At 39.9% G+C, this 12,037-nt stretch overlaps 1 protein-coding gene across 3 annotated transcripts; it reads right to left on the bottom strand.

Moving 5' to 3' along the window:
• Nucleotides 1-5,666: 5,666 nt before the first annotated feature.
• On the bottom strand, nt 5,667-11,755 carry LOC131145662 (TORTIFOLIA1-like protein 3). Of its 3 annotated transcripts, XR_009134189.1 has the most exons (6): nt 10,736-11,742; nt 10,536-10,644; nt 9,371-9,921; nt 6,695-7,170; nt 6,333-6,564; nt 5,667-6,123 (listed from the first exon to the last, which is right to left on the bottom strand). XR_009134189.1 is itself a non-coding variant. In XM_058094860.1 (5 exons), the coding sequence occupies exons 1-5, from the start codon at nt 11,525-11,527 to the stop codon at nt 6,552-6,554; spliced, it is 1,941 nt and encodes a 646-aa protein (XP_057950843.1). In that variant the 5' UTR covers nt 11,528-11,755; the 3' UTR covers nt 5,667-6,551. The 3 variants fall into 3 exon arrangements, 2 of the variants coding, with proteins under 2 accessions (XP_057950843.1, XP_057950842.1); XM_058094860.1 differs by having other exon boundaries at nt 5,667-6,564; nt 10,736-11,755; XM_058094859.1 differs by having other exon boundaries at nt 5,667-7,170; nt 10,736-11,755.
• Nucleotides 11,756-12,037: the final 282 nt, after the last annotated feature.

Raw genomic sequence — 12,037 nt, 5'->3', positions numbered from 1 at the left:
GGAAATTAGAAAGCCAAGAAGGGGTAAATCTGTGTATGTATATTCATTCCCACTGGATTTAATATAGTATCTCTGGAGGTGAGTTTCTGCCGTGGATGTAGGCCAATTTTTGGGCCGAACCACGTAAATGTGTTCTTGTGGATTGTGATTGTGCTTGTGACATGTTTGTGCTTTGCTGAATATGATTGGTGAACATATATATCAGGCTTAGCATACACACACACATCAAAATAAACAGGTTTATGTTTAGGTGTTTATTGTGGCTTATTTGTAATTAAATAAAATATGAAAATTAGAATTTAGCAATCAGCTAGAATTACACACAACAAGTGGTATTAGAGCCTGACTATGTGATGGGGACCGCTAGGTTTGAAATAGAAAAATTCACCAGAAAGAATGACTTTAGTTTGTGGAGGATTAAGATGCGTGCCATCTTGGTACAGTAGGGGCTTGAGGAGGCTCTTCTAGGAGAAAAGAAGGGAGCATCCACTTCACAAGAGGGGAAACAAGATTTTCCTCCACCGACAAAATGAAGCCCGAAATTCTCCAAAAGGCACATAGTGCCATTATCTTGTCCTTAGGAGATAAAGTGCTTAGGGAAGTTGCCAATGAGGATATGGTAGCTGGAGTGTGGTCAAAATTAGAAAGTTTGTACATGACAAAATCCCTAGCAAATAGACTCCATAAGAAGACTAGACTCTACACCTTTAGAATGACCCATGGAACATCGATTGATGAACATTTAGATGAATTTAATAAAATTCTTTTGGATCTTGCTAATATTGATATTAGTATAGATGAAGAAGATCGGGCAATTCTTTTATTGAGTTCTCTTGATTCCATATATGACCATATTAAAGAAACTATGATGTATAGGAGAGAGAGGCTGACTTTAGAAGATGTGCAAACCGTTTTGCACTCTAGGGAATTGCACACTAAGTTTGAGTCTAAATCAGGGTTAGGGGAAGGGTTAAATGTGAGAGGTAGGTCTGAAAAGAAGAACAAGAAAGGAAAAGACAAGAGGTCTAGATCAAAGTCTAAGAGTAAGGTACTAAAATGTTTTACATGTCACAAGGAAGGACATTTTAGGAGGGACTGCTCTGAGAGGAAAAATGGTGCAAATGTCACCACCTCTGAATCAAAGGGTAAGAGAGCTGTAGTTTTAGATGGGTATGATAGTGCGGAAGTGTTGAATGTCTCGGATAGAGATTCAGGAAAAGAATGGATACTAGACTCAGGATGTTCCTTCCACATGTGTCCATTGAAAAACTAGTTTGAGTCCTTTACATGCTTAGAAGGAGGTCATGTTATCCTAGGAAACAATAAGTCATGTAAAATATAGGGTATTGGGACTGTGAGACTTCTAATGCATGATGGGATGGAAAGAGTGTTAAAAGATGTGAGGTACATACCTGAGCTGAAGAGAAACTTGATTTCTCTTGGTAGCTTAGATAAGATAGGGTACACGTTTAAGTCTGAAGGAGGTAGCCTAAGAGTTTGTAGAGGTTCACTGGTAATGATGAAAGGGGTGCTAAAGAATGGGCTGTACACCTTGGTAGGAAAGACAGTGATTGGTGAAGCTTCACCTATCAATCACAAGGTAGAAAATCAGGTTTCTTTGTGGCATAGGAGGCTAGGACATGTTAGCCAACTGGACCTAAAGGAGCTGGAGAAACAGGGGCTCCTTGGATATAGGAAACTTGAGGAATTGTCATTCTGTGAGGAGTGTGTCTTGGGAAAGTCTATTAGGGTTAGTTTTAAGAAGTCCACTCACACCACGAAATAGAATCTTGATTACATACATTCAGACTTGTGGGGGCCTGCTACGGTTAGTTCTCATGGTGGTTCTAGGTATTTTCTGTCAATTATAGATGACTTTTCTAAGAAAGTATGAGTTTATATTCTAAAACATAAAAGTGATACTTTTGAAAAGTTTAAAGAATGGAAAACCTTAGTAGAAAATCAAGTTGGCAGAAAAGTTAAAACACTGAGAACAGACAATGGATTAGAGTACTTGTCGAATGAGTTTTTTGAATTTTGTAAAGCTGAGGGCATAGCTAGACATAGGACTGTTAGGGATACTCCCCAACAGAATGGATTAGCTGAAAGGATGAATAGGACTATTTTGGAAAGGGTAAGATGCATGTTAGCCACTTCAGGTCTGCCCAAGACCTTTTGGGCAGAGGTGGTGACCACTGCTGTATACCTTATTAATAGGTGTCCTTCCACAGCCTTACATTATAAAACCCGTCAAGAAATTTGGTCGGGTAAGCCTGCTGATTATCAGGGTTTAAAAGTTTTTGGGTGCGTAGCCTATGCCCACATTAGAACTGATAAATTAGAGCCTAGGGCTATTAAATGCATTTTTGTGGGATACCTAGAGGGGTTAAAGGCTATAAGCTCTGGGTTGTTGAACCTGGAAAACAAAAATGTATTATTAGTAGGGATGTAGTTTTTAATGAAACTAAAATTGGGGGGGGGGGGGGAACTAGAAAATTCAGATGAAAGTGTTAGGCACTCTGATACCAGTGACCTGCAACTTGAGGTGGAGCAACCCTCCACTTCACATAGCCATTTAGAAACAGATGCTGCAGTTTTTGAGGAGCAAAACTTAGAAATGGAAACCTCTGAATTAAGTAAAACTTACCTTCTAGCACGGGATAAGGAGAGGAGGGTCATAAGACCTCCTCAAAGGTTTGCTTTTTCTGTTGCTGAAACAGAAATTGAGGTGGAGCCTAGGACTTTTAGAGAGACCATGGATAGTAAAGAGGCTGAAAAATGGGTTCTTGCAATGCAAGAAGAAATGGAGTCTCTAAACAAAAATGAGACATGGGTGATGGTACTTAGACTAGAAAAATAAAAACTCATAGGATCGAAGTGGATCTTTAAGAGGAATGAGGGAATCCCTGGAGTTGAACCACCTAGGTATAAAGTTACGTTAGTGGCTAAGGGGTTTACACTAAGGGAAGGGGTAGACTATAATGAAATATTTTCCCTTGTTGTGAGGCATAGTTCTATTAGAATTCTATTATCCTTTCTTATTGTACATGACTTGCATTTGGAACAACTTGATACAGAAATGAATAAAAATCATGTATGTTTATTAAAGAAATCTTTATATGGGTTGAAACAATCATCTAGACAATGGTACAAACGATTTGATTCTTACATGCTTCAAAATGATTTCTGTAGAAGCAATTATGATGGTTGTGTTTATTTTAAACCATGTGATAAATGTCATATATATTTGCTATTATATGTTGATGACATGTTAGTTGCTTGTCAAGACATGGTTATGTTAAATCAAGTTAAGTGCATGCTCAAAATTTGAATTTGAAATGAAAGACTTAGGACCTGTTAAAAGAATACTTGGTATGGAAATAACTAGAGAAAGGAATAAAAAGCTTCTCTACTTGTCCCAAAAGTCTTATATTTCAAAAGTGTTGAAAAGATTTGGAATGAGTCATGTTAAATCTACTTCTATTCCTGTTGCACAGCATGTTAAGTTGTCTAGCAAACAATGTCCTAAAACTGAAAATGAATCACTGTTTATGAATAGAATACCTTATGCTAGTATGGTTGGTAGTGTAATGTATGTTATGGTATGTTCTAGACCTGATCTATCTTATGCTGTAAGTCAAGTGAGTAGATTTATGAGCAAACCTGGAAAACCACATTGGCATGCTTTGAAACAAAATTTTCAATACTTGTCTGGAACAAAACCAGTAAGGATTAATATTTGGTAAAAAGGATATACATTGTGAAATAGGGTTAAAAGGATATGTAGATTCTGACTATGCTGGAAATCTAGATACTAGGAAATCTTTGTCTAGTTTGGTCTTTTGTTTTTTAGGTAGTGCTATTAGTTGGAAATCTCACATGCATTCGGTGGTAGCCTTGTCTACCACGGAGGCTGAATATTGTCATGACTGAAACCTTTAAGGAGACTGTATGGATAAAAGGACTATGCCTAGAGTTAGGAATGTATAGTGGAGCCGTTATAATTTATTGTGACAATCAAAGCACTATTCATTTGGCTAGGAATCATGTTTATCATGATAGGTCCAAACATATAGACGTTAGGCTGCATTTTGTGAGAGATATTATTTCTAGTAGAGAAATAGAAGTAAGAAAAATTCCAACAGAAGATAATCCTTCGGATATGATGACTAAAGCAGTACCTAAATCCAAATTTGAACATTGTTTGAACTTGGTTAACCTTAGAAGTTTCTAGTGTCTGTTTTGCAGGAACCGCCATAGGAGATGCTAAGAAGGTGCAAGGGTTACAAGCTTACCAAGGTGGAGAATTGTTGGAGTGTCAAGCTAAGAAAATGAATCCAAGCCGTCCATATCAAGCAGAGATCCAGTGGCTAGTTTTGTTTTATTTGTTATGGGGGGCATAGCTGTAATTTTACCTGTCAATTACTTGTAAATACAAAACATAGTAGCAGATGGGCGGGACTTTAGTTTTTCTGTTTTTGTAGCTTGATATACCGCAGCGCAGAAGAGGTTTTCTTCTTCTTCAGTTTTGCAGCTCTAGAACCGAGAGAGACGCCCACCGTTTTCTTCCACAGCCAGCCACGAGTTCTTCGTAGTAGCAGGAGACTTCCTAGTTGAGAGAGCACTTGCAGAACCAAGAGCCTTCAGCAGTCGAGCGGGAGAGTGAGGCCGCACGCGAGAAGGAGCCGGCGGGAGGAGGTGCGGCGCTGGGTATCTCCAACCTCTAGCGGAGGTTCGCGCGCAGGTAAAGGAGGTAATGCACAGATCTAGTTTCTTGGAAGGAATTTCTTGTAGGGAAATTAGGAAAGAATATAGGGAGAAATCTAGGGTTCTTCACAGGTGCGAAGAGGGGATTTCTTGGATTATTCTTGGGCTGATTTCTGGGGAAATTGGAAAGCCAAGAAGGGGTAAATCTGTGTATGTATATTCATTCCCATTGGATTTAATATAGTATCTCTGGAGGTGAGTTTCTGCCATGGATGTAGGCCAATTTTTGGGCCGAACCACGTAAATGTGTTCTTGTGGATTGTGATTATGCTTGTGACATGTTTGTGCTTTGCTGAATATGATTGATGAACATATATATTTTTCTTGATCAGGCTTAGCATACACACACACATCAAAATAAACAGGTTTATGTTTAGGTGTTTATTGTGGCTGATTTGTAATTAAATAAAATATGAAAATTGGAATTTAGCGATCAGCTGGAATTACACACAACAACATACATTATAAAGTGGAACATGCTTATAGAGAGGCGAATCAAAGTGTGGATTTTTTTACCAAGTAGGGTGAATCTGATAGTTCTAGATCACATAATTGTAAGGATGATCTTCCACAACAAGTCAAGGGAATGATTCATTTGGATTTGTTGAGATTTCCGCCCTTTCGCTCGTGATGTTTTGTGCTAGTGTTTGTGAAAGTTGTAGTGGATGATTTATTTCTTGAGATCTTTCGGAGTTTTGTTCGTTTTCCATTTATAATTGTTAGTTCTTATTTTTTGCTTGGTTGTTGGTCATGAGCTTATTGGTTTTGAATAAGTTGGTTAAGTCAGTTTTAAATTCTTAGGATTTGATTTTATTATCCCCAAGTCTCAAGATTGGAACTACTATTTTCCTCCACCATAGGTGAGAGGTTTTCTAATAAAGAAAGGAAGTGCCGCCCTCTTTTACCAAAAAAAAAAAAAAGTCTATATATCCAATCTTAACTTCCTTTCTGCCAAGTGACCAATGACACAGCACTTATTCTCAGTATATTCTAAGATGATGTGCACAAACAATATTACATAAAAAGAACTTATCCTATAGCTTTTGTATTGCATCTCATGTTTAAAATCTAAAAACCTCCAAAAGCTCCAACACAAAAGTCCCATACTCTAATGCTTGGGGGTATTTGAGGAGGGACGTTGGTTGCAACACTGACATAGCATCAGACGCGCTGCGTTTCCTGCATAATCCCCAATATGCAGGCCACCTTGCTGAAGATAAAATTTCACTTTGAATTTTGGACGACACAGTAACAATCATGCTCCGGCGAAACACGCTGGCATATGCATCAGGTCAGGTGTAAGTAGTCCTCCGCGAATGTCAAAATGTCTTCTTAAGTATTGGTACGCTTATCATTCTGGCAAACAACCAAACTTTCATCATCATATTTGGTAATCGACGGAAGGGAAAGAAAAAAAATGCCCAACCAAAAGGGTGGGAATAGTATTCTCTGTGCACATTACTAATCTTTTTTGTATCATTTGGTGAACTCCATCCCAATCTCCAAATCTACTATCAAAGAATATGGAATAAGAAAGTAAAAACAAAAGAAGAATGATACAATACACGAAAGATTATCGAATGACTATGCTTTGTAAATGGAGTATGGCAGAAGAATGAAACTGGAATGATCATCATTTTGGAGTATACTGCTCAATGATGATCTCAGGTTTCACCGCTCTAAAATGAATCATAGATTCACCCTCAGGTCCATCAATTGATAAGTTCTTCAATGATTTGCTGAATAAAAGGTGCGAATGAACTCTCTCTGCCTCCGTGTCTGAACTAAGCAGAGAATCTGATAAAAGTTGAAGATAAGCCAAGAAGAAAAAGGTCAGTGAGATGAGCAAGATTATTTAAATGGGGGAAAAACTAGAAGGGAGAAGGGACTGCCACATTAGAATTGCATTGAAATTAGTAGGCAACACCTGTTGATATTATTTGCAGGAAACGTGCCAATGGCATGCGACGTGGCACTCTGAACATTTTTCAAAATTCTGTTTGAAGAAACATCCAAAATCCCTCTCGAGTCGCTGTGTATCTCTGCCAATGGATTCATAATAAATCCACCATTGCCACCATGTTGAAACCTTTGATTCTGTAGCTTAAATTTATCCCAATTGCCATTCCCATCAGCTATATCGTGAAGGGCAGCAGCTGATGGGATGCCACTGGATGAGGAGAATCTTGCAATTGAATGCCGGCCGTCTGTTCTCCTCCAGAACTTGGAGCTCAAAAACCGTGCACCAGGAAGTAGGCAACATGTGGTTCCAGGTGAACGAGTGTTTGACATCCTGCCAGTAGAGACAGCCAAATCGAACGAGATCTCATCCAATGCCAGCTCTAGGCCATGCACACGTGTCTCCAAGGAATGCATCCCATTCTGTGAGCTCCCCATGAATTTCTAAATATGAATAGAAAAAGGAAAAATGATAAGCAGGCAAAATCACAGGCAAGTACAAGTACCGGATTTTAAACAACATTAACGAAGAATGTCAACCCAGAAAATTAGGCAGAATCCAAAACTGGAGTTAGTATGTGTACGTGCAAGTTTTGAGAAGAGCCCAAGGCAACAGTTCTATAGTCACAATGGTCAATAGCCAAGCTATTAAAGCAATGATGAAAATTCAAGAATAATAATCTCGTTTTCTGGTTTTTTCTTTTGGGTGTTAAGGAACTCAGATCATAAATACAACAGCTACTCTGGGCACCATAATAACACCACCCTATGGCACACTGGGTTGCTGCTGTGGCCACAAAAGAACACTATGGCCTTTTGCCAAGATTATAACCATCAACCTCAGCAGTTTAGATGTTTAAAATTTAAGCTAAAAGATATTTTATCCCCTAGTTTGCACTTTGGGGGTGTCAATTGAGAGTTTGAGACCCTTTAAATTTTTGCAATGACCCTATGAACCCTTACTCCTGTTTACAGCTTCAGGATTCACTCCAAATTGGGCTGATCAATGATCATGTAGTGACCTCAATTATTTCCTCCTTTCATTTTATTATGTTTTTTCTTTTCCTTTTTTTTTTTTTTTTTAAGATTTTATTTGTTCCATTAGGATTAAAATTTGAACAGATTTACTGGCCTTCTAGTTTCAGAGATCTCCATCTCCCTCTTTGTTTTTTTTTTGGCCAGCTTATTGGTGGTGGGGATGCTGGTGCTGACAGTGGATTTTGGGTCTCACATTGCAATGGGGAAGGAAAGGAGTTTGCTGCTATGGATGGTGGATGCAAGCAGCAGGAAGTCATGGGTTGGGGCTTTATGGTGGCAATTGGGTTCTAAGTGGCAGAATTTTATCCAGGCCTGTGCCTCGTAGCCACTCTGAAAGAAGAAATCTACCTCATCCAAAATTGTACCAGTGATAGAAAAATCATAGGAAATTTCTCTGGGCTTAGATTTCATGAAAACCAGTGAAGGGAGGGGGTTAGAGACACGGCAGAGCTCAGTGATGGGAAGAGGGACAAATGCCCAAACTCATCTGGGGCCTTCTTGTCTTAAATTTGAAATGAAATGACACCATATGGTATATCACAGCAACAGGGAATAATAGTTGCTCTATGATTTCCCTAAATTGTGTTTCTAGGCTGATTTGATAAATAAGGAAACTGAGAAGAGCTTCACTCAACTAGGTTAGGCCTTTCAGTTTTTCTACTTTTAAGTTAAAAATAAAGCAACAAACAGAAAAATAAAAAGGAAAAATGTTCAATGAAAATTTTTTTTTTGGTCACATGGTGTATTGGCATCTGAAAAATAACGTTATTGTGCCACATCATCAGTTAACAGTTCAAATTGGAAAAAATTATGAACTTGCAAACAGAGACAAAGCAGGGGGTTGACATTGCAAGAAATGGTGCTTAAGAGACTATATTGAGGCTAACCTCAACTTTTTGAGGACCAGAATACTTTTTCGCCTAAAATTTATATTTAAACTGCATTAACATAGAAGTCTGCAACATCAATTTCGTCATTTTCCTTCTCACACTGTATCGACAGATAATGAAATATCAGCTAACTGCTCCAGATTAAATTAAATGAAATAAAGTAAAACTAATAGCATAAAATCGCAGTGTACAACACAGAAAAGTAAAAATACTAATGCTATAAAATTATGTTAATTCTCATGTAGAGTAATGCAATGTGAAAGAACAATAATTACACCATTCAAGGAAACAGCAGTAGGCTTTATTTTTTTTCTCTTTTTGCGCAGGGGGGGGGGGGGGGGAGTAAAAAAAGAATACATATTAAGAGAGAAAATTACAACCTAAACAAGGACACAAGATCCTCAAAAGAACAAAATAAAGACAAAATAAGGATAAAAGCTATCAATAATAAGACTAACTAACAATAAAAATAAAATATAACAATGGTAGGCTTCAGTTATTAGCGGCATAAACCTTCATCAGATGACACTAGATCAAGTAATCAAACATTATTTGCTTATAAAGTTTGAAAAAAAACATGAACAATTCACTTGACACATGGAATGCTGATAACTTCATACAGAACTATAGATAAGGATATTGATAACACAACCAAATTTGGGAGTAATAAACTACTTCTGAAAGCAAGACCAATTTGATGAGCATTGGAGACATACCTGTACGAGATCTAATAAGTTGGACTGTTGGTTTTCAATCTGAACCAGCTGCTTGCGTATCAAAGACAGATCCTCAGAGTCCTTGTGATACTTACGGGGATACTCAGTTGCATTATGAACAACACCAGTAGATTCGGAGTTCTCATCATGGCATGGAACCACACGAGATCCAGATCTGAACCCACCAACCCTGTGCACTTTGTCATCGTAATTCTTGCTGAAGAGGGCCCGTTTTGTTTCTGGTTTCAAAAACCTGGTTTCCTCATGGGCCACTCTTTCCACAATTTTCTCACCTTTTCCCCTATGTTCATCCTCACAAACTCCATGAGGAACAGAAATTTCAATTTCCCAATCTGAAGGATTCTTATGGTCCAGCCTCCCCAAATCCATTGGGTTTCTTCTATTGTTGGAGCTCTGCATAGCAGTTTTCTTCCTGGCAGTTGTTGCAAATGAACTGTTGGATGAAGGCAACCTACTATTAGCCATTTGTTTTTTCACTGTGCGAGGAGGCTCAGAATCAACAGGTGGCAAGTGTCCATCACTAACATTTTCTGCCATTGTAGATTAGATAGAAATGATGAGTCAGATGGCATGAACCTTAAGGTATTGAGACGGGAATATATGAAACAAAAGCAGGGATGCATTTGCAAATTAGGCAAGCAAAGCAACAATGGTAACAATGATATTCAGACACTAATTACTTATGGGACAAATGATGGCATCAAAGAAGATGACAACAAACTTTCAGTCATGCCAGGGGGAAACGCGCCAAAAGGAGTTGAATTATAAGATATTTTAGTTCTCCCAGTGCAGATCGGAATGATAATCTTTCATTGGAAATTCTAAACAATAAATCCAAATAGCCAATAGTCAACAAGATAAATATTAATTCTGTTCGAAACATCCAGTCAGGATATTGCAGTTATATGAAATGGTTAACCAACATTTTCAATTTATCGGTTCCCCAACTTACATTTTTCCAATAATTAGCCAAAACGAATTATCTAAGCTCTAATGGATCCGACATCTATGGATAGGCAAGAGATCATCAAAAGATTTAACGTGTGTGTGTGAGAGAGAGAGAGAGAGAGAGAGAAGGGGGGGGGGGGGGGGGGGGGGGGAGCTAAGGGTGAAGGTGAAGTGTGTGGATCTTTCAGACTTTTACCTTTAGAAGAAGACTGCGAACGAGGTGGCGGCGAGACGTCATCGGAAAGATCGGGAATCTCTTTCCATGCCTCCAGCATCTGATTCATCGTGTCTCGTACAGCCTTCACCTACACTACCGGCATTCCAAAAATATGAACAAAACTGCTAAATCAACAATCATACAATGAAGCTCAGTTAAAGAAGCACGAAGAATCAAACCTTATCATATTTTCGATTCTCAAATTTCTTCAAACACGAAGACTTAAACTCCGATAAGATGTTCCTATCGACAACCGCCAACTTCACAAATGCCTCTGCCGACGCCTTCCTCGCAGCCCAATCGTCGCTGCTCACAAATTCCATCATACACGGTACCAAATTCTTCAATGCATTATAGCTTGACACACCACCGGCTTCAATTACGCTCCCGACGAGCGTCAAAAGCGCCGGTTTCGCCTTAAAGCTATCTGACTTCAATAGCTTAATAAGCTTGGGGACAAGCTTCTGCAACTGCGCAGGTTCGGGGTCGGGGGCGGCGTTGATGGCCGCAGATAGGCACAAGGCGCAGCCGATCTGAGAATTAAGTTCTTGTTCGGTAAAGAGAGCGCCTGAGAGGGGCTTCAAGAAGGCAGAGAAAGGCGGGGTAGTGATTTGGGAAGCCATGGAGGAGATGGCGTCGACGCAGGCGGAGCGGACGGCGGAGTCAGGGTCGCGGAGGCGACGGAGGACGGCGGCGAGCATCTTGGAGAGGGAGGGGGAGAGAGCGTCGCGGTGGTGGCGAGAGAGGAGGGACAGGAGGCGGACGCTGTGGGTGCGGACGGGGGACTTGGAGGCGGCGTCGATAGTTTGGAGGCAAGAGAGGAAGGAAGGGACGGCGGTGGGGCTGAGGCCGGCGGCGATCTCCTCCAGCTCCGCGGCGGCGAGAGACTGGGTGTCGCGGTCGGCAAGCTTCGACAGGCATGTGAACACTCGCTGTTTGAGATCGCGAGGTTGGGACTTTGGGAGAGCCATCGCAGTAGTGGGAATTAATTGAATTGTCGTGTTTTCGAAGAATTACGGCACTGGCCGCGTCAATGGCGGCTGAAATGGGGCGACGATGCGGCGGAGGAGTGGTGGCGCCGAAGATGATTCCGCCAGCATGGCCGGAGGAGAGGTTTGCCGACACGGTGGCTGAGCCTCTGTGTGCCTGCCGTTCAAGTCGTCTTGTCTTACCTTTTAAACTGCAAGCGAGCTTGTCACGGAAAAGTAATACTCCCAGGGTCCCAGGTGGTACCAAGGAGAAGCAGAGCAAAACGACGACGTTTTAGGAAGGGCACGTTTCCAATTTTGGCCTTCAGCGTGTCTTGGCATAATAATTGATTAATGATTTTTTGATGCCTTGAAGCCTCAAGGAGCTGGAAACATAAGTAATTACTCCTGAAATTAAAATAATGGTAGTTGGGAATTAAATTTTTATATTACATTAAATTATTAATTGGGGAATATAACAATAAAAATTCTGATAATTGTTATAAAAAAAAT

Source organism: Malania oleifera, chromosome 13 (assembly GCF_029873635.1).
Source record: "Malania oleifera isolate guangnan ecotype guangnan chromosome 13, ASM2987363v1, whole genome shotgun sequence".
NCBI lineage: Eukaryota > Viridiplantae > Streptophyta > Magnoliopsida > Santalales > Ximeniaceae > Malania > Malania oleifera.
This window is presented reverse-complemented; position numbering and strand designations above follow the sequence as displayed.

Excerpts from the sequence above, each read along its gene's own strand:
- LOC131145662 (XM_058094859.1), bottom strand. The coding sequence starts at position 11,527 with ATGGCTCTCCCAAAGTCCCAACCTCGCGATCTCAAACAGCGAGTGTTC. Across the intron at positions 10,645-10,735 it reads AGAATCGAAAATATGATAAG|GTGAAGGCTGTACGAGACAC; the intron begins GTTTGATTCTTC and ends CCGGTAGTGTAG. Across the intron at positions 9,922-10,535 it reads TTCGCAGTCTTCTTCTAAAG|AAAATGTTAGTGATGGACAC; the intron begins GTAAAAGTCTGA and ends CTACAATGGCAG.